This window comes from Carassius auratus, chromosome 29 (assembly GCF_003368295.1).
Source record: "Carassius auratus strain Wakin chromosome 29, ASM336829v1, whole genome shotgun sequence".
Taxonomy (NCBI): domain Eukaryota; kingdom Metazoa; phylum Chordata; class Actinopteri; order Cypriniformes; family Cyprinidae; genus Carassius; species Carassius auratus.
Genome location: NC_039271.1, coordinates 1,365,814 through 1,386,000, shown reverse-complemented (window position 1 = coordinate 1,386,000; position 20,187 = coordinate 1,365,814). Strand labels below are relative to the sequence as shown.

General features: G+C 37.4%; 1 protein-coding gene across 8 annotated transcripts in view; it reads left to right on the top strand.

Moving 5' to 3' along the window:
* The window catches only part of LOC113047816 (protein piccolo), a 46,975-nt gene extending 29,855 nt beyond the window's left edge, over positions 1-17,120 (top strand). For 2 of the 8 annotated variants that reach the window (XM_026209126.1, XM_026209123.1), the window contains 18 exons: positions 373-458; positions 696-771; positions 2,423-2,548; positions 4,741-4,849; positions 5,318-5,379; positions 5,484-5,677; positions 5,781-5,831; positions 6,166-6,296; positions 7,554-7,580; positions 7,854-7,947; positions 9,105-9,176; positions 9,455-9,704; positions 11,593-11,754; positions 13,774-13,915; positions 14,100-14,155; positions 15,039-15,173; positions 15,353-15,498; positions 15,581-17,120. In XM_026209126.1, coding sequence (XP_026064911.1) covers positions 373-458; positions 696-771; positions 2,423-2,548; positions 4,741-4,849; positions 5,318-5,379; positions 5,484-5,677; positions 5,781-5,831; positions 6,166-6,296; positions 7,554-7,580; positions 7,854-7,947; positions 9,105-9,176; positions 9,455-9,704; positions 11,593-11,754; positions 13,774-13,915; positions 14,100-14,155; positions 15,039-15,173; positions 15,353-15,498; positions 15,581-15,724 — 2,063 coding nt within the window. In that variant the 3' untranslated portion in view covers positions 15,725-17,120. Of the gene's footprint in view, positions 1-372; positions 459-695; positions 772-2,422; positions 2,549-4,740; positions 4,850-5,317; positions 5,380-5,483; positions 5,678-5,780; positions 5,832-6,165; positions 6,297-7,553; positions 7,581-7,853; positions 7,948-9,104; positions 9,177-9,454; positions 9,705-10,237; positions 11,565-11,592; positions 11,755-13,773; positions 13,916-14,099; positions 14,156-15,038; positions 15,174-15,352; positions 15,499-15,580 lie in introns of those variants that run through there. The other 6 variants (XM_026209125.1, XM_026209124.1, XM_026209128.1 and 3 more) reach the window with 6 other exon arrangements.
* Positions 17,121-20,187: the final 3,067 nt, after the last annotated feature.

Sequence of the window (20,187 nt, the reverse complement as noted above, 5' to 3'; positions counted from 1 at the left end):
TATCTCTGTCTGTCAGTAACCCATGTTTTATGAAAACATCTGATTTTTAAGGGAAGGTACAGTAGCAAAAAGACTTGCCCCAAATATTTTAACAAATTCTTATGGAGAATTATATATAGAAAAAAGAAATACAATCTTACGACTTGTATCCTCAGGGTTTGTTTTAGTTTTAGGTTTGCATGCAAAAATAACTGCTCTACTTTATATAACCATTTCCTTTTCTGTCCCAGATGGCTCTATATTGTTTGAATTTGAGACTGCATGTACCTTAGCTGTCTCTAGGACCTGATATTACCAAAGGATCTTTAGAGGTTTGTTTTAACAGACCGACAAGCAAGACTAATGTTTTAATTTCCATCTGTTTTTCTGAAGCGTACCACCTGCGACGGGAGGAAACTGACTGGTTTGATAAACCAAGAGATGGACGCCCAGAGAACGGACAAGGGGATAGAAGACAGGTAACACAGATGGTTTTTGCATTAGCATTTCATCACGATTAGGGAGGAGCAGAGAATATTCACCGCAAGAAACCTAACAAATGAGACCTTTCTAGAAACCGGGTCTTCAGAAAAAAACAACAACCGTATTTAGATTCACTGTAAAAATTAATATCACAGTTTTCCACATAACATATAATTGTGTGTAAAAGTGTTAAGAAAATGAAGTCTGATTCTGCTAATTCAATGTCCCTTTAGGGAAAGCCAGCACACTACCCGTTTCCTTATGCCAGATTAAAATTACAGAGGGATCCCAAAGATCGTAGTGTATCAGGTAAGTGCATCCTGTCTAATACTCAGTGCTGTGCTGCTTGGCTTCCTGACATGCTCCAACAATGTAGACAGATGTTTAAGATAGCTGCGCCTGATAAAAGAGGATCTGTTCGCTTACCAGACCATCATGGAGAGATGCCCGAGGCTTATGTCATGCAAACATTAGTTTGACCAAGCTGAGACAGCATTGGCACAGTTTTATTTTATACCTACTACTAAACAACACATTAGCTCAACTCTAGTTTCCCTTTAGCCTCCTCTTGTGGCACTCCGTTTTACCACATCATTGCACAAAAAATGTCAACAGACACAAAACCGCTGGGCCAAAGCACATCAGCAGTCTAGCCTCTTCTCATGCTTTGGTATGTCATGCACTGTAGGTGTGGTTGATTCCCCTCGATCTCCTGTATCAGTGTTCTTATAAGCATTGTTACGGGGCAGACATTACTCAGCAATGTGGCAGATTGGCATTTCTCCAGTTTAATCAGTCTTCAAAGCTCAAAATGGTGTGTAATTCACAAATTGGATTATCCTTGTATTTAGAAACTGATGAATAAACCAGTGCCTTAAATAAATAAGGCTATAGTGAATGCCCTGTGCTGTGGCTGGTGGATTTGTTGCACTGTATTTAAGGTAAAGGAAGGGTCTGTGTGTACCATGATTCTGAATTACAGGATGTACTGTGTGTCTTCGAACGGTCATGGTCACAGTAACAGTTTTAAGGGAATCTAAAACGCCATTTACATTTCTGTGTTGATTATAGAGGCACTATTTTTTTTCACACATTTGCGCCAGTGAATATTCTCATGGTAGTTTTATTTATTTATTTTTTAATCAGTTTTTGTTTCAGGTTAATACCTTGACTAAAAAGCTAGAGCATTATATACAAAAATATACAGTTTGTTGAACACACTTATGGCCTGCTAATAAGCCTATTATAGATTTGTCAGCAAAATATAAAACGTTAAACAATACAAAAATTTAGGTAGCATACAAAAATATCAAAAATATCCAAGGTCTGGCAACAGTTAAAAAATCTAGCTTGAGTTGATTCTTGTGTGGTTTTATTGACCTTTATTTTTACCCAATAGCTAAGTAAAATGTGATTGTATTGGCATTTTTGTTCAATTGGGTTCACAATAGTATTCTACACTCTTTAAAAAAAGTACTGTATTGAAATCCGTGGTTCGGTGATCTTTCTTTAACATTCATTGCACAAAATGTGCTTTACAGTGGAAAAAGGTTCTTCATATATGTTCTTCACATTAAGACGTTTTCAAGAACATTAAGGTTCTTGGGAGATCCCAAAATGGTTCTTCTATGGCTTCTCTGAGAAAATGCCATTTGAAATATTTTTATAACAGTGTAATATTAAATGGTTTTCAAAATATGGTGGGTACTTGAAAACAATATGCATAAGTAATTGGATTTCTGACTTTAAAATCTTAGTTACTAGCCCTTGTGGCAAATAGCCCTGGTCTCTCCTAAACGTGCACACTAAAAAACAACTATTTTATTCTGTTAATTCCAAAGAAACAAATGGAAATTCACTGATAGAACAATAAAATAAAAACGAGACAGTCTTCTAGGCTTGTTACCATCTAGTGCGGTTTTGGACCACATTATGTGTATGCAATACTCTTTTCTCACAGGAAATGGACTGGGCATCCGTGTGGTTGGAGGAAAAGAGGTCCCGGACAGCAATGGGGACATTGGTGCGTATGTTGCCAAAGTATTACCTGGAGGAGCTGCGGAACATACGGGGAAGATTGTTGAAGGTAGGCACCTCAATGAAAGATGGTTACACTTTTAAACCCGTCAGTGAGTTCTCTGTTTTGTTTAAGCTGAAGAGGTGTTTTGATGTTCACTGTCTCTTAGAGCGGGAGAGAAGCACATCTGTTAACATTAAGGGGCACAAAGTGACATGATATTTCAGAGTAGGAGACAGGAAAAACAAATGATGCTAATCCACGCAATTCTTCACCTCCAGACTCATTCATGACTCATTCTTGATAGAGAAGCAGAAAATGAAGTTTCAGGTTGATGATTGTGTTTCCTCTGCATTGTACATCGGCGGTGTAGGTGTTGGGCACATCAAATGAGAGTTGAGGGTTACATTTATATCAAAACTTTGACTGAAATGTGTCTGGTGAGTTCAGCTGAAAAGAGTTTGAGGTTTTACTGCTTTAACACTGTGTTGCAATGCCATTATGTAAATGTGCGCTTTATAAAATCAACATTGACCTCATTGTGACAGATTCGTCCATCGATGGCTGACGGCTAGAGTTTCTTGTTGACTTGGAAGAATCTTATCAGACTTTTGGAATAAAACCCAAAATGAGATCTAAATTGGATGACTGCTTTGGACTGTCTTGACGGACTATGAGCCATTATGATGGAGCTGAATTTTACAACCTCTATTGAATCTAGTTGTGACGGAGACATTAACACTCTCTTTTTCAGCAGTGGTGAGAGTGAGCACAAAGTGTTGTATATTAGCTCTCCTTTGGCTCCCACTTTTGTGCTGTTTTCTCTCGGTCATAATTAACAAGGGTCGGCATAGACGGCGAGAGGAAAGTGAAGCTGGAGGGAGTGAAACTGTCTTTGCACCGGCTTATTTATGAGGCTATATACAACGGCTGGGCTTTGTGAGAGAACATTCTTGGCTTTGACTGGGACTGACGCTTCACATCCGTCTTCCTCCTCCTCCTCTCACACTCTCTATCAAATATCACTTTGTATTTAGACATCTGATTTCTTAGCTGCATACTCTTCTCTTCTCTTCTCTTCTTTTGTGTCATTCATCTTGATTATCCTGTCTCACCTCATCTTGTCACTTACTGTGTGGTCTCTTCTATTCTCATCTTGTCTCATTTCATCTTACTGTATATAGTCTCATCTTTTCTCTTCACATCTTCTCATGTCTACTCTTTCAGCTGGGACTTCTCATCTAATCTTATTCTCACGTCTACTCTTCTTGTCAGTTTGTTTCTCATATTCCCATCTTTTCTCATCTTGTCTCATCTCTTCTCGTCTTTCTTTCTCATCTTGTCTTGACTCTTTTCTTCTGATCTTTTTCTTGTATCTACTTTCATTTAATCTTATCTGATCTCTTCTTTACCCTTTTCTTGACGTGTCTCTCAACCTTTCTCAGCATCTTTTCTCATTACATCTTGTTCCTTCTCTTCTATTTTGATCTTTTCTCATACTCTACTTTTGTCTCATCTCATCTTGCTTTGTCTCTTCTGGCATCAACATCTCTCTTCTCAACTTGTCTCATCTCTTTCTATCTGGTCCCTTCTCTTCTCTTCTCTTTTCTCATCTCATCTCGTCTCTTCTCATCTCATCTCTTGCCCCCTCTCTTTTCTTTTGATCTGGTCTCATTTCATCGTTCCTACATATTGTCCCAGCAGCAGCTGAGGCTTCTCAAGGGTAAAATGTCAAATGTTTATACTTGCTATAAGTGTGATTATGCATGCAGTCTTCATGGTTACAACAGCTATGTGACTCGTGTATCTTTTTCACTTAGCAGAACAAGCTGGTGTTAAGCAGTGGAGTAATGTGAACGGCAGTTCAGTTTCTCACATTAAACTATATAATCTGTGAGTGTGTATATTTATAGTACATGACATGCGTACACATTCACCTCCAGGGACCCCAAGCATCCACCATAATGTGGGAGTTTCGAAACGTCCAAAGCGGGCCTACCTGGCCTACCTGAAGACACGTTTTCATCTGTGAAGGTGCACCAACAAAATGGTTTCAGTTTGCTGTGACTTGGAGTGAACTCTGCTGCACGTGTTTCCCTCTACTCTCTCACAGGGTTTCTACAGCATGCATCATTTAATTGAAAGACATCATGTTTGGTGTTGCAATGCGTTTCACAGCGTGTTTGAGCTTCCAGATTGTGAAGACTAAAATGTATCCAGTGGTTGATTTTATGTCTGTCTGTGTGTGTGTGTTTGCACAGGAATGCAAGTTCTGGAGTGGAACAGCATTTCCTTGACTAGTAAGACGTACGAGGAGGTGCAGGGTCTGGTTGGTCACCAGGTTGGAGAGGCGGAGATATGTGTCAGACTGTGAGTGCCAGATTTGCATAGCAACTTACCATTTAAATGTGTTTTAGGTCATTTTAACTTTCACTTTCTATCTACTAAGAAAGTTGTACAGCTTGAGAAACGAGTAGTACTTGTTTGGAAAGATTAGTGCTTAGTTATTGTCTTAGAAGTAAAAATAAAACACAGTTCCTAACTCATTTTGTATTCTGCATTCTGATGTATTTCTTAATGAAACATGATATTTAATAAGAAGTAATGTAGGGCAGGAATAAATCATGAAAGATTGGGATTACATATTTTTTTATGAAAAAAAGGGGTTAGAGGGAAAATGTAAAAAGGACTTGTGACTTCAATCAGAAAGTTAAGCCATTTGAGAACGAAAAAAGTAATTTTGTTACAAACCATGAGTGTAAATTTAAGAGAGCAAACAGGATCCATTCACAGAACTTTTTGTCTTTTGACCATGATTTTTCTTTTTGTCATTTCCAGTGACATAAATATGCTGTCTGATTCTGAAAGCTCCCTCCTAGACCTTCAAGACCAGACCAAAGGTGAGAACCTCCAGTCAGGGGAGAAGACAATCAAATGATGATGTCCTAATTAACCTCAATGGGACTTTACCACTAACTTCTGACTTGCGTTTATAAATATACAGGAGACAGACCTCCACGGTCACCAGGTGTGGACCCTAAGCAGCTGGCTGCCGAGCTGCAGAAAGTGTCCCAGCAGCAGGTGCCATCCTCCACTGCATCAGCACTGGATAAAGCCTCAGCATCCACTGGCTCCAGTGCGGTTCCTAGCCCTTGCCAACCTGGTTCACCCTCTGTCAGCAAGAAACGTCACAGCAAGGTATGCATATGCCATGCACACGCAATTATTTGATGCCTTTTTGTATACAATGAGGTAAATGCATAACGGCGTCTTTTCTTGCTGCTGATGTTTTGTTTCTTAGACCTCTGAGGCTGCAAAAACTCAGTCCCTCCCAGTGTCAGGAGAGATCCAGGTAGATTTTGGCTCTCATTAACGCAGCTATAAGAGTAGCTTATTCAGCCCGTGGAAAACCTGGAAATGTCAGGAAATTTTAAAATAGTGTTTTACAGACCTGCATATGTGGAAATTTCTATAGCTGATATAACTCTTCTAGTTATGCTCAGCTCTAAAATATTTCTTCAGCTAGAAATTGCTCATTATGAATGCATTCTCTATCATGTAAAGTGAATGAATTGGTCAGAACCCTGCTTATTAATCAACAGAATGTATTTATGCCATATTAATTTATCTTTTTAGTAGTGGAGAGTAGAAAAAAAAAATATTTCTTTCTTTCATTGATTTTGCAGCTTCAGATAAATTATGACAAACAGCTGGGAAATCTCATCGTCCATGTTCTTCAAGCACGAAATCTGGCTCCTCGAGACAATAACGGCTACTCGGATCCGTTCGTAAAAGTTTACTTGCTGCCGGGTAGAGGGTAAGTACAAGTAGTGAACCTACCCCTAAACCTAACCCTACCCAGTGTAGTTACCTTGTATTACCATTACCTTTCTTAGATAAATACACTGTAAGTACACTATAAGTACATTTTAGTACACATACTGTAAAATAAAGTGCAACCGAATTGTGTCTCAAGGTTTCCACCTCACTGTGAACAACCAACTGTGGCTGGTCACTTTACACGTTAAGCCTCTTCCTTTTCAAGCTACCTAACAAAATAGCTCTGTGAGACTACAGAGAGTGTGAAAAATAAGATGCTGGTATAATTTAATATCTGGATTCTTGACTGTAACAAGATAAATCCAGCTGTTTCACCCTTGGCACTGGAAATTAAGACTCCCGGAGCTGTTATTCATTCCCAGCTGCTACTTTCCCTGACTTAACGAAACAGAAAATCACTTATCCAGCTGTAATTAGCAACAGGTCTGTGGGAACGACCTGGAAAGGATTATGCATATTGTGTATGATTTTGTGTCTGTGTGTACGTGCTTCTCCATACATTTTGTGCATTAAGTGAGTCAGCAAAAGAGGAAAATCAATACCAGTTTAGATTGTGTTAAAAATGATAGCGCTGACTGATATTTGTAGGTTGGTCTGTGTGTTTGTGTATGTGTGCTTCGGATCATTTCTGCCTCTAATCTGATCATGCAGTACTTAGATTGAACCTACAGAAACAGGAGCTCTCCATTTCTCTACACCATATGTGACCCTGGACTACAAATATTAAGATTTATACATCATCTGAAAGCTGTATAAATAAGTGTCCCATTGATGTATGGTTTGTTAGGATAGGACAATATTTCGCTAAGATACAATTATTTGAAAATCCAGAATCTGGGGGTGAAAAACAAATCTGAAGATTGAGACGCTTTCCAAATGAAGTTCATAGCTATGCATATTACTAATCAAAAATTGCGTTTTGATATATTTACAGTAGGAAATTTACAAAATATCTTCATGGAACATGATCTTTACTTAATGTCCTGATGATTTTGGCTTAAAATAATATCAATAATTTTGACCCATACATTGTATTTTGGGCTGTTGCTACAAATATATACCAGCAACTTAAGACTGGTTTTGTGGTCAAGGGTCACATATGAGCATGAATGCATGGGCTACTGCAAACACACACACACAGAGACACACACACACACACACACACATACATATTTTCCGTATCCCACTCATCACTGATTGTTGTCTGTTTTTGCTGCATGCTGGATCTTCACAGTCAGGTCATGGTTGTGCAGAATGCCAGGTATGTGATTCTTTCCTACAGTACCAGCACATTATACAAGACTTGGCCAAGCTTGGACATGAATGGCTTAATGATGTAGTGTTTTGCTCTTTATATCATCGCATTTGATCATTTTCTCAAAGAAGTATATGGTCGCTGCAGCAACACAAGTGGGCCTATACTAGACGTCCTCCATTGTTCAAACCATTTGCCATCAGTGTGAGGTGTTTTATCGTTAAGGTCGTGCCAAACTGATTTTCTGGTGACCTCTTGTAGTATGTTATCTAATTGCAGTGCTGAAAACAAAAGAAGGTCCAAACACGTTCAGAAGAGCCTGAACCCAGAGTGGAACCAATCTGTCATCTACAAAAATATCCACCTGGAACAGGTAAATTACAACCTCGCAATCATTTGCTCAAGTCTATGTTGCAGATATCTAGAAAACCAACATAAAAATCTGATTTCACTTTATCGGAATATGCTTTTTTTAAGTTTGAACATTTCAGATCAGTTTTGAGATTTTAATTATCTGAAAGCTCTTCAGAGAGAATCTCAGGCTTTTGGTGCAAACAGGGAAAAGTCTGTTGTCTCCCAGAAGTGCTTTAGTCTAATTAAGACCAAAGAGCTTCCTAAGTCTGTGGTGCCCTCTGAGGCAGCTGCAGACAGATGTGATTGATATGTTTTTACTGGACTATTGAAGCGGGGTGAGTGGTTTGTAATTGAGAGAGAAAGACAGAATGCAGGTAGGTGAAGCTTGTATTGAAAACCATCTGGATGTAATGTTGCATATCGTGTTGGAGATGTTTGCTGGTTTAACAGAAAATAGATATTTTCTTACTCAGTATTTTTGACTTGCTTTTCAGTGAAAGTATAACGTATAATGTATGAAAGAAAATAATTTTACTTCAGAAGCAAAATTCCAAGATTCAGAATCTCTCAAAGTCTATTATACTTTCCATGGCTGTATTTATTTGATTACAAATGTAGTCAAAACAGTAATTTTGTGAAATATTATCTCTCTTATTAATAAATATTGCTCTCTTATTATTTAAAATAACTCATTTTAATATATTTTAAAATGTAATTTATTCCTTTATTGCTAAGCAGAATTTTCAGCATTATCACTCTAGTCCTTCAGAAATAATTGTAATATGCTGATTTGGTGCTCAAGAAAATATTTTTTATTATTATTATCAAGATTAACAATTGTGCTACTTAATTTTTGTGGAAACCATGACAAATTATTACTTTGATCAATGTAGAGAAATTTTAAAACTACAGAATTTGAAATAGAATTATTTGTAAGATCATACATTTTCTCTGTCCCTTTTGAATAAATTGTTTTATTGTTTTATTTGTTTATTTTTATTTTTTGAAGTTTCTTTTGAAGTTTTAAATGGTAGTGTATGTTTTGAAATACAGCTTCTCAAGGAATAGTTCAGTTGAAGTTACTTAGAATGACAACATTAAAATAATGTATGGTGATAGTCACAAATTCAATCATCTTGGCATTGAATCCTCTGTGTTTGTGTGGTGTGTGTTTAGCTAAGAAAGAAGACACTGGAGGTCAGTGTGTGGGACTACGACAAGAGCTCTGCCAATGACTTCTTGGGAGAGGTGAGAAGCTAAAAGCTTTAAACACACTTTGAAAGAATAAACACCAGGTCCAATGTGTGCTAAACGATACAGAAGTGTGTGTGTGTGTGTATGTATATATGTTATAGATTTTTATTTTATACCAAAAATCATTATGATATTAAGTAAAGATCATGTTGATTAGTAATATGCATTGTTAAGAATTAATTTGGACAAATTCAAAGGTTATTTTCTCAGTATTTAGATTTTTTATTTTTTTTTGTTTAATCAGTGAACAATAACATTCATGGGCTTTGTAGGTACTAATTGACCTGTCTAACACGGCCCAACTGGATAACGTCCCACGCTGGCTGCCTCTGAAGGAGCAGAGTGAGGGCGAGCATCACCGGCGTTCTCACTCGGGACAGGGCCGCCAGCACTCGCCCAAACCCCATGGAGGACACGGGAGCCAGCATTCCCCAAAAACCTCTGGTCACAGCAAGGAGGACTCACCCAAATCCTCGGTCATCAAAAGCCGTAGTCACGGAATCTTCCCTGACCCTGCCAAGGGTAGGACCGCAAGTCGCATAGAACTTCAGCCACTTCTCCTTTCACATTTCCAGTCGTGACGTCCTCCTCTTTTCCATCCTTCTATTGCTGTCATTTCTATGCTGTCTGTCCTCTCTTCCACTGTCTTTATTGTTTGCTTTCACTTGATATCTATACTTGATTGTTGCTTTCACTTGATATCTCCATCCTGTATTTCTCAAGCTTCCTAGCTTTGGCTTCGTGCTCTCCATATATGTGTGTTCAGTTCACAACAGCGCTGAGCTCACCAGCGCTTCACTCCATCCGTCTCACACAGGATGTGACAGGGCCGCTCTGACAGGAAGCAGCCTGCTTAGATGCTAACTAGGGCACAATAGTTGGACCTTCAGTATCACATTAGTTGTGTCAGACTAAATAGAGACTCCATTTCAAATAACCTAACATAATAACTGTAGAATAAAAATAAGTATGACTTTTTGAAGAATTAAAATTAATAAATAGGCAAAAGTAGGGAATTAAACACCCTTGTGGTAATCTGGTTCTGGTTGTTTTAGACACGCAGGTCCCTGCTATTGAAAAATCTCACAGTAGCCCTGGCACGTCGAAGCCGTCCCTCTCCGAGGGCCAAGCTCGCCCCCACAGAGGCCCCCGTGCTCATGGCAAAAGTGGTACGGCCCGGGCACACCTTGATGATGCCACGGCAACGGCGGAAGCTGCCGGCCAGCAGCCCCGTCTCCAACCAAGTAAACGACGCAAATAAAACCTCCACAGCATGGCTGCCTTCACTCATCTGTTCCTCCTTCTGTTCTTCTTCACTGCCCTCTTTTGTTTTTTTCCCCCTTCCCTGTTGTTTTCTGGTTTCTCCCATTGTAATTCCTCTGGTCCAACTGTGGTCACATTCTGTCAGTTCACTTCCACTTCCCCTGTGTGTTCTCACCGGTGTGTTGGGAACGCATCACGTTTGCAAAGATACAGGAACAGTATTATTCTTTTTCCAACAATTTTAATAATCATAAAGCTAAACTGGTTGATAAATTTAAAGCGTATTATATTTTGAATTAATGAAATATACTTTCACTGCACCCTTAAATTTGCGTCTTTTAAACTTCCTGTTCCTGTAACGCAGATAGCACGGCGTTAGCCAAGGTCATGTGTTTGATTCCCAGGGAACACACAATAAGCATATGCATAAAATAATGATTAAATATATTATGATGGTGAGTCTGAGTCCAACCCTAAAAAATCTTTAAAAATAAATACAGTTTCTGACCTAGTCAGGCACTTTGCTGCCTTTCACAGGATGCTAACTAAGATTACCAAGACCTGTCAATCGCTGTAAGGAGATCTGACTGCACATGTCAGGCACCTAGTTGGTAGACTTGTGCTTTTACCCAACAGGGACATGTTGAAACCTTGCCACTAAGGCTATTTTAGAAATAACCTACTCAATTTATCATTTAATTAAAGATAGATAGCAAATGGCCATCCCTGATCAGCACACACATACATATCGACATGTTTTGTCCCCTCGAACCCTTCACCACAGCCCTGACAACCTTTCTTCGAACTTCTCTTTTATGTGTCCCATTGAGTTGGTTACTGTCCCAGACGGCTGGCTTTTCAGCAGCTTCCCCACTCTACCGAGATGGCCGTGCATGTGGCCACCTGCTCCTTATAGCACCATCCCACCCTGCCTCCACTCTCTCTGTGGCTCTAGCTGGCCTACACTGCACCTCAGTCGACGCTGTAAGCGTACTGTGGCTGCATGTGACTATGACCTACAGTTAAAGCTGGTGGTGTCCATTTTGTGACAAGTTCATACTCTGAGTCTCCATCTCGCCTCCCTTCTTCCCTCTCCAAACCTCCCCTCCTTCTCGCCCCCCACCCCATGACTGATACATGGCCCCAGCCCAAAATGGCCGCCTCGACCCGAGGCACCACAGGCACAGCGTAGTTGGTGTGCTCACCATTCAGAAAGCCCCGTCCGAGTCGCCGGCCAATGAGATCCCTGACAGCCGTCACCTGACCCTCAGGAAAGCCATGTCTGATGAGACGCCACAGCCGGACGGAGGTGAGAGTTGATTGCATCTCGTATGATTGCCGATGACAGCAAGAGAGAGAGAGCGAGAGGATGTTGAGTTACTAACGCACATCTTAACTAGCGGAACTAGCTAAGGACACTCTGTTTGAACTGCAAACGGTGCTTTTGTGCCCACAAAGGGCACTGAGGGAAGGGAATGCTATCCGAAGGGTCCAAATGAAAGTGAGCAACTGGATCCTTTTACACAAAACTGTTACAGAAGATGATCAAGGAAGTAAATTTGAAGTTATGATAATGTGAACCTGGTTGCTGCATCATTACGATTTGTTTAGGAGGTGCCAAACATCCCAGGACTAAATATTTCTTTACATATTAACATAAATAGAAGTTTAACAACATGCAAGTTGAAATACATTTTAATTAAATACACAAAAAGGCAATGTCTGAGATTTTTTGCATTAGCATTCATTAGCATGAATTTTGCTATCAAGTAAAAGGCCTGTTCTCACTGAGATGAAGGTTTGGTGCAAAAATCGGGTGCAATTAATAATATTTTAATTTGAATGACTGACATCTAATGCATGTTCAGATCAGAATAGACTTGCCATTAGTTTGACTGAATTTATTTTAATGGAGAGTTATTCTAATCAATTTTTCCATCACACTAAGTAGAAAACTGGCCAACCAATAAGAGTTGAATTTTTTGGTCATGTGCTCCGAGGCACATGGTGCTATTGTTACATAAAACAAAAACTTGGTGGCACTCACAAAAACGCAGTTCTGTTAAGTGACAATGAATAGCAGATAAAGAATACAGACTCTTTGTCTGTACTATTGTAATTGCTATTGTTGATGAATGAATTTGTCAAAATAAAACTTAAAAATTAATCAGAACAGCTGTTTGAAAACATTTAAATGCTGATTACATTTTTTCTCCATGATAAGCGAGTGTCAGAAATGTACAGTTGTGCAGATTATGTGTGTTTTTATTGCAACATTTTGAACAATGAACACATAAAGGCAATTATGACAAATATCAGCATTCTAATCAAATACTATAACAAACATTAGAATATTAATATAAAAGCTTTTCTGTAACCTACTGCTAGAGAGTGAAAATGCATTTTCATTCAGGCCATTTGCAGGTTTTTTTTTTTTTCTCAGGTTGGTCTGAACATTAAAATTGCATATAGGCTGATTTTTCATGTCAACAATCATGTTGGTATGAACAGGCCTGAAATTTGGAGAGTCACAATAGAGTAGCAGTGATGCTTCTTTACAAATACGTGCAAATGCCATGCGACCTTCGAAGTCCTCAGTTTTTCAAGTGATTGGGACCTAGTGATGCTCACTTTCGACTGGGATCTGCTTTCTGCCACTTAACAGGAAATTCATGCAGCGAGTCTCAGTCTGCTTCAACAGTCCAGCAACATGCTTCCTTAAAACCAGGGAACAAAACAGTAGCGCTAAACTATGACAAGCGCTAGGAGGGAGCGCCAACCCCCTGACCATCCCAAGAGATTCTTATTAGCTGCCTATATTTTAGCATTACTGTTGCTGAATCTGTTTGAAATAAGACTATGTGCATGAATTAAATGCCAAAATCATGCATCCCACGTCACACCATCACCATAACTTTCAGTCACACACTGCATCAACATAAAAAAACTATTTAAATATGATTAATCGTACTCAACCACAATTAAAATAAGCTTCTAAATTCTAAAAGAATTAGCATAATGAAATTACGTATTGTACAAAACTCAACTACACAGTTTACTAATGAACAGTTTAATTTGTTGTGTCTGTGCTTTTGCTTCTGTCATCTGATGTCTGCTTAGCATATCTCTGTCTGCGGTATTTCCTTTCATTGATGAAGTGCTGCCATGCTTTCTTTAAATGTTGCCAACAGTATCTGTGTATGTGTGTGTGTGTGTGTGTTGGGAGTGGATATGTGAATATATACCCCTATGATTGATATTTACCAGTTGCAAACTAGTAGTAGTGTTTGTGACTCATGCAACTCACATAGTCCACTTCAAAAAACAGCGTCCCGCAGCCATAGATCTGGTGATGCTCCTGTTACTGCAGCCTCATTGGACAGCGGTCTGAGTGGCAGTGCCTTTAGCCTTTTGGATGAAGAGGGCGGGACCAATGCAGTAGATAGTGCTATCTTCCAGGTCCCCAGACTGTGAGTGCTTTACCATATGACTCCCTTAATATTTACTAATCAGTCAAAGTTTGTTTGAAATATTCTACAATTTCATGGTTTTATTTGGTAGAATCTAGACTGCTTTTTTATTTTGTATTTATTCAAATCCCTCCATTGAAGTTGTTTATTCAAATCCCTCCAACTGATGTTGTTTATTATTCAGTGGAAAGATTCCAAACGGCACTGAAGCTGTGAAATCCGCTCATGGAGATACGGAGGGTAATGTTTGCATGGGATGTTGTGTGGTTTTGTGATTAAAAAAAAATAATAATAATAATTTGTGCATGCATGTGTCAATAGCAGGGTATTTGGGAGAACAATGTGGCAGCTAAGAAGTTGAATCTCTTTTATTTTCTATTATATATATATATATATATATATATATATATATATATATATATATATATATATGATAATAAATTATTCATTAGATCATACTTTTATCTACGGTTCAAAAGTTTGTGGTTTGTAAAATGTCTTAATATTTTTCAGAGAAGCCTTTTATACTCTCCAAGGATGCATTTATTTGATCAAAATACAGTAAGAACAGAAATATTGTGAAATGTTATTTCAATTTTAAATGATTATTTTCTATTTTATATACTTTAAAATTTTATTTATTCCTGTGATGGCAAATACCATCATTTAGCATCATTACTCCAATCTGCAGTGTCACATAATCCTTCAGAAAACTTTCTACTGTACTGCTTTGGTGCTCAAAATTTATTTCTGATTATCAATTTGAAAATAGTTGTGCCTCTTAATATTAAGTCAAAACCATGATGTTTTTTTTTCAGGATTCATTGATGAATAGAAATCAATTTAATGCATCCTTGCTGATTTAAACCATCAAGTGCTTCCAAAAAACAAAGTCTTAGTAGCCCCAAACTTTTGAACGATATTATATTCTATATCAAACTTTAATCTATGAATACCAGTAGACTAATAGTTCCCTCTGGATTTATCTGTTTCCTCTGCTATGTTATTTATTACTTTCTGTATGCTCCTCATGGTCAGAGATACACAGAATGTGTTAGGAAGAGATACAGAGATAACGGATAGGAAGAAGAATTGCCATATCGATGTGTCTGTGTCTGTTTAGGTAAGACTCAGGTGATAGGGGAGCTAAAGATCGCCTTGAAGAAAGAGATGAAAACAGAAGGAGAACACCTGGTGCTTGAGATCCTACAGTGCAGAAACATCACCTACAAATTCAAGTCTCCAGACCACCTCCCAGGTAACAAGACGCACTACTGCAAACATGTTCACTCATACTATGCATCTATTTGATATATGGTTGATTTACACATTGTCTTATTGATATAAACTTGCCAAATGTTCTGAAATTCCTATTTCCTGTTTAAACAGGACTTGAGATAGGAAAGCTTAATACTTACTGTTGGTGTTGTTTTACAGACCTGTATGTGAAGCTCTATGTGGTGAATGTGGCCACTCAGAAAAGAATCATCAAGAAGAAAACCAGAGTGTGTCGGCATGATCGTGAACCGTCTTTCAACGAAACTTTTCGCTTCTGCATGAACCCTGCAGGTCATTCCATTCAGGTACGTCAGAAATTGACAAACTAGGGTGCTAAAGTTTGACCCAACTTGAAGTAGTGATTCATATTTATTCCAACCCTTGCAGCTCTTTCTTGTTTCAAATGGAGGCAAGTTCGTAAAGAAGACCCTGATCGGCGAAGCCTACGTGTGGCTGGATAAGGTAGACCTACGGAAACGTGTGGTGAGCTGGCACAAGCTGCTGGCCAGCACAGCTCAGATCCACTCTTAAAGACGGCGATCGGATGAGGCACAAGGACAGACCAGGCAGTGGAGTCGCACATCCCTGCCACACTCTTTGGGACTAAACCAAGCTGAATTTGGAGGTCGACACAGGGAGCTTCCCGACTGCACTGGCATGTGTAATCGTGTTAATCCAAGCCATTGAGAAACAGGCGTATAATGGTGTTTACAGAAAGGATCTGACACTTAGTGACACGATGCAGATCTTTAAGTTGGGAAAAGCTCAAAAAATTGAGCAGGACAGTCACACAATGTGTTCATATACCTATATGTGTACATGCACTTTCAAAACAACTTACACTTATCTACACATATTTATACAGATGTATGTATAATAATGTGTGTACACTGGGCCACAACAGACAGTTAGATAATAGAGTGAAAGTATATTTATTTCAAAGTTATTTTTCCCGTTTGTGCATTATTCATATGAGATATTATCTACAGATAGAGATAAATATCATATACATTATTTTTGTATGATAGAGACAAATTCAGTTTTAGATATTTATCATTATTTTACATTCCCTCTCAGATGTTATTATGTGTTGAAAGACCTGATATTTAAAGCATATTATCATTGGAATTAGAAGAGTATTTTATGGTATATTATAGACAGATTTAAATGAATGAAATATGATTTATTGGGTGTTGTGATGACTCGTTGTGTCAGTATGGTTATTTCCACTCACAGAATACTTTCATCTTTTGCTTTGTGATACTGAATTCATCAAAGCCAGAGATACAGGTTCAAAGTTCTAGGAATGAAGAAGCAGATAATTACAAAGAATTTAAACTTTTAAGATAACTGCCAGACTTATGACTCACACAGAAATGAATAGGAAATTGAATAGAAAGTGTTCACTGATTGTTCTGATTCGCTGTCTCATTTGATGAATGTGACAGTTGAAATATCTCCAGTTTGCAGCAGCATCAGTTGAAAATGTCAAACCCAGCACTGTTATATAATTTGCACTTTTGTGTCAAGCATTTTACAGAAGTAGGTTGTAAGTTTTTTTCTGAGTTTTCCTCGAAACAGCAAAAAACATCCTGCCATTTAAAAGAGTCAAACACTGTCAATCCCCCACATACTCATACACATCTGTTTCTCTTACATACTCAAGGAATAGAGTTCGAATGGGTCAGTGTAGTGTCTGTCCGCATCATATTGCTGATACAATGTTGATATTATGTTTTATAAAAAAAAATAGAAATAAATCCTAACACTCAGGTTTCGATGAAAAGGCCTTGCTTAAAAATTATTGGCTGATCTTTGTTCTAAGCAGGTTCTGCTTAACCTGATAAATGTCACCGTCCCGTATACGGGACGCCTAAATTTACTTCAATATATTACAATTATATCCTAATCTAATCATGACAAACTATATATCGTTGGAAAGGTCTAAGACTCCTAAATAGATATTTGACCACGTTTTGTTGTTAAAAAATTATGAAGGAACAGTAAAAGATTAATTTATAAAAAGAGTGCACCTCAAAACATATACATCATAACTGGAGTTCTGACCTTTGTTACAAAAAATCTATTCCGCTTCCTTTTTCCCTATCACATATTTTAGTAATCATCATAAATTATATATCATTTGAAAGCTTATATACTCCAAATTCATCTTATGAAAACCATTTTGAAATCGAACACTGCGTTACCATGGAAATCGTACTTTAAAATCTTTTAGCGTGGTCCTCCCCCTTAGTGGGAGGGGTCATATTCCAAATATATTAGTCTTTTAGAATCAAAACTTTTCATAATCTTGACAAAATACATATCGTTGGAAAGGTCTGAGTCTCAAGATTCCATATTTGGTGGTTATTTTGTCATAGACATAATATTGAGAGAGAAATTGATACATTTGTGACAAACAAATGCATCCAAAAAATTCAATGGAGTTTCAATGGCCCCTGGTGGCTTTTTGTGGTATAACGTCTAAACAAAATTGCATATGAACCTACATTTTTTTCATATCAACTTCAAATTTGGAACACAACTTATTTAGACATATGGCTTTAATTTTATAGCAATTTTGGATTAAAACATATTTTATTAAATATTTATTTTATATAAAATATAATAAAAATGAAATAATAAACGTATTTACAGTAAATTTAAACTTCTATAACTTTTTTATGCTTTCATTTTTTAAAATGATTTCACTTCTGCAATAATCTGCAGATTGTCTTCTTTAAAAAGAGACCAACCTTCGGTCTGTATTCAAAAGCGTTTTTGATTTATAACAATTTAAGTGTGAATAGTGTACTTCCATGTCTATGTTCAAAAATGGGGGTGACAGTTAAAAGGTTAAAGGTGATAACAATGAGGATCAGAGTGATGACATCACAATGTGTTCATTTTTAATTTAACAGATCATTTTGGCAAACTTTACATTTCTTCTTGGTTTACATGTCTTAAAGGACACGTTAGACGCTGAGTGCACAATCTCATACTTTCAGAAGAGTGTGGCCTTTTCACAATGCAAACACTTGCAAATGCCATTAGTATTAATATGTAAGTTGTTTCTTGTTGTTTTTTTATGCCTTTAAATTTAGGATTTTTGGATACAAACTTTACATAAAATAACCCAGCCATTTTACAGCTCATGCACTTACTGGTGTTCACTCAAACACCCAGTGCCAAACTACCAAAATCCACAGGTTCTATGTATGTTATTCTATGCAACCGAAAAAGCATCTGGTGTACTTATTGTTTAGTGGTCAATAAGTACACCAGATGAAGACGGATGAGGACTTTTTTTTTTTCTTTGTATGTTTTTTTTTTTTTTTACGTGGTAAATAGGTTTGCTTTTATATTTGGTTGTCTTTTGCCTGATGCTTGTTTAATTAACTTTTTATTGCTATTTTGATGTCATATAACAATGAGTTTGCAAAAACGTAGGGTTGATTAACCTACTCAATTAAATAACTACTAGTTTTGAGAATTTAGTTGTACATAAAATGTGTTTACAGGGTCATAGCAGGTCATATGTTGGTCATTCACAGTGTCTGGAAAGAAACACAACTTTCTCACTGCACTCAGCTTTATATCCAATGCGCAGCTTTCACTATATATTCTGATGTCCCAGAATGTGTTATAATTTTGTATGTTTACAAATTAGATAGCAATCATATAACCAATTGTCACGTGAATTCATCTTAACCAACGCAGCCTCCTTGAATTATTCGCGCATGCTCCACTTTAACTTCGCCACACTAACCTTCACCTCTGCAAAAAAAAAAAAAAAGATTTAAAAATAAATAAATAAATAAATTGTGTAAATAAAAATTATAATTTTCTTTTTGTACAAATAAGATCTTGTATTAGTTTTCTGGTTCAGCGAAGAGCATGTGTGAGAGAAAGAAGCAGAGCGACTGTGTTTGATCTGTGTTACATGTTGTACATGTACATGACTAGGGTAAAAGCTCTCCTCATGCTTGCCTCTGACAGAAAGGACTTGACCTGCACAACAGACACCGATTTAACCCTGTATAATAACGAACAGATTTGGACCTCACTGACTCCAAGTAGAATCAGGAAATGTATGGTGTTTTCACTTTGGATGTTGCATGTTTTGTTGGTGGTTTGTTCATATTATTTTTGTGTCCAGATTCTATTTACAAAAAGAGAATACGATTATGAAAAATTTATCAGATCTAAATATGTATGCTTACTGTACAAAGATATAATCCGTCTGGTTTTCCACTTAATGTAAACTGATGAAAAAAAAAACTGTTATGGTTTTTGTGGTTGTACACAAACGGTATTGATAAATTATGCAAATTGTGCTGTAATAAAAGGCTAATGTTCCAAGTCCCAAGTCTAAATATTAAATGATATATGTAAAATTTTCCCTGATGTGAGTTCATTTGTAAGCACCCCCCCTCCCCCCTCCCTCTCTCTGTCAATGTGTCATCTATCTGTCTGTATCTGTCTTTCTACATGTAGCTGTATCTATCTATCTGTTTGTTTTATATATGTCTATCTATCTGTCTGTTTTATATATCTGTCTGTCTGTCTACCAGTTTGTGGGTAGGAAGAAACACGAAGACAGGTAATGCCATAATGCTTTGTCATTGTATTTTTTCTTTCTTTCTTGTTTTATAGTTTTATGAGATTATTATATTTTATAAAGTAAAAAAAATAAATAAAAACATTAAGAAAAAACGAATAGCGTGACTTTTATTTTGAAGAAAACGGTGGGTGGTGGTGTTGTTGTTAAATGTTGAAGTTAAATGTAGGAACCAAACACATTAAAGCACATAATCAAATCAATTCAACATGGAGAGCTGTGCACGAACAGTCGTCCGAAGCAACTCAAAAAACATTCTGTCATCTAACTTACACTCATTTTGGGAAATCTGGATACTTTAGTGCTATATGCTGTCAGACATGGACACATTGATATGTTGCATCATTTAGTAGAGCAGCTCAACATGGACATT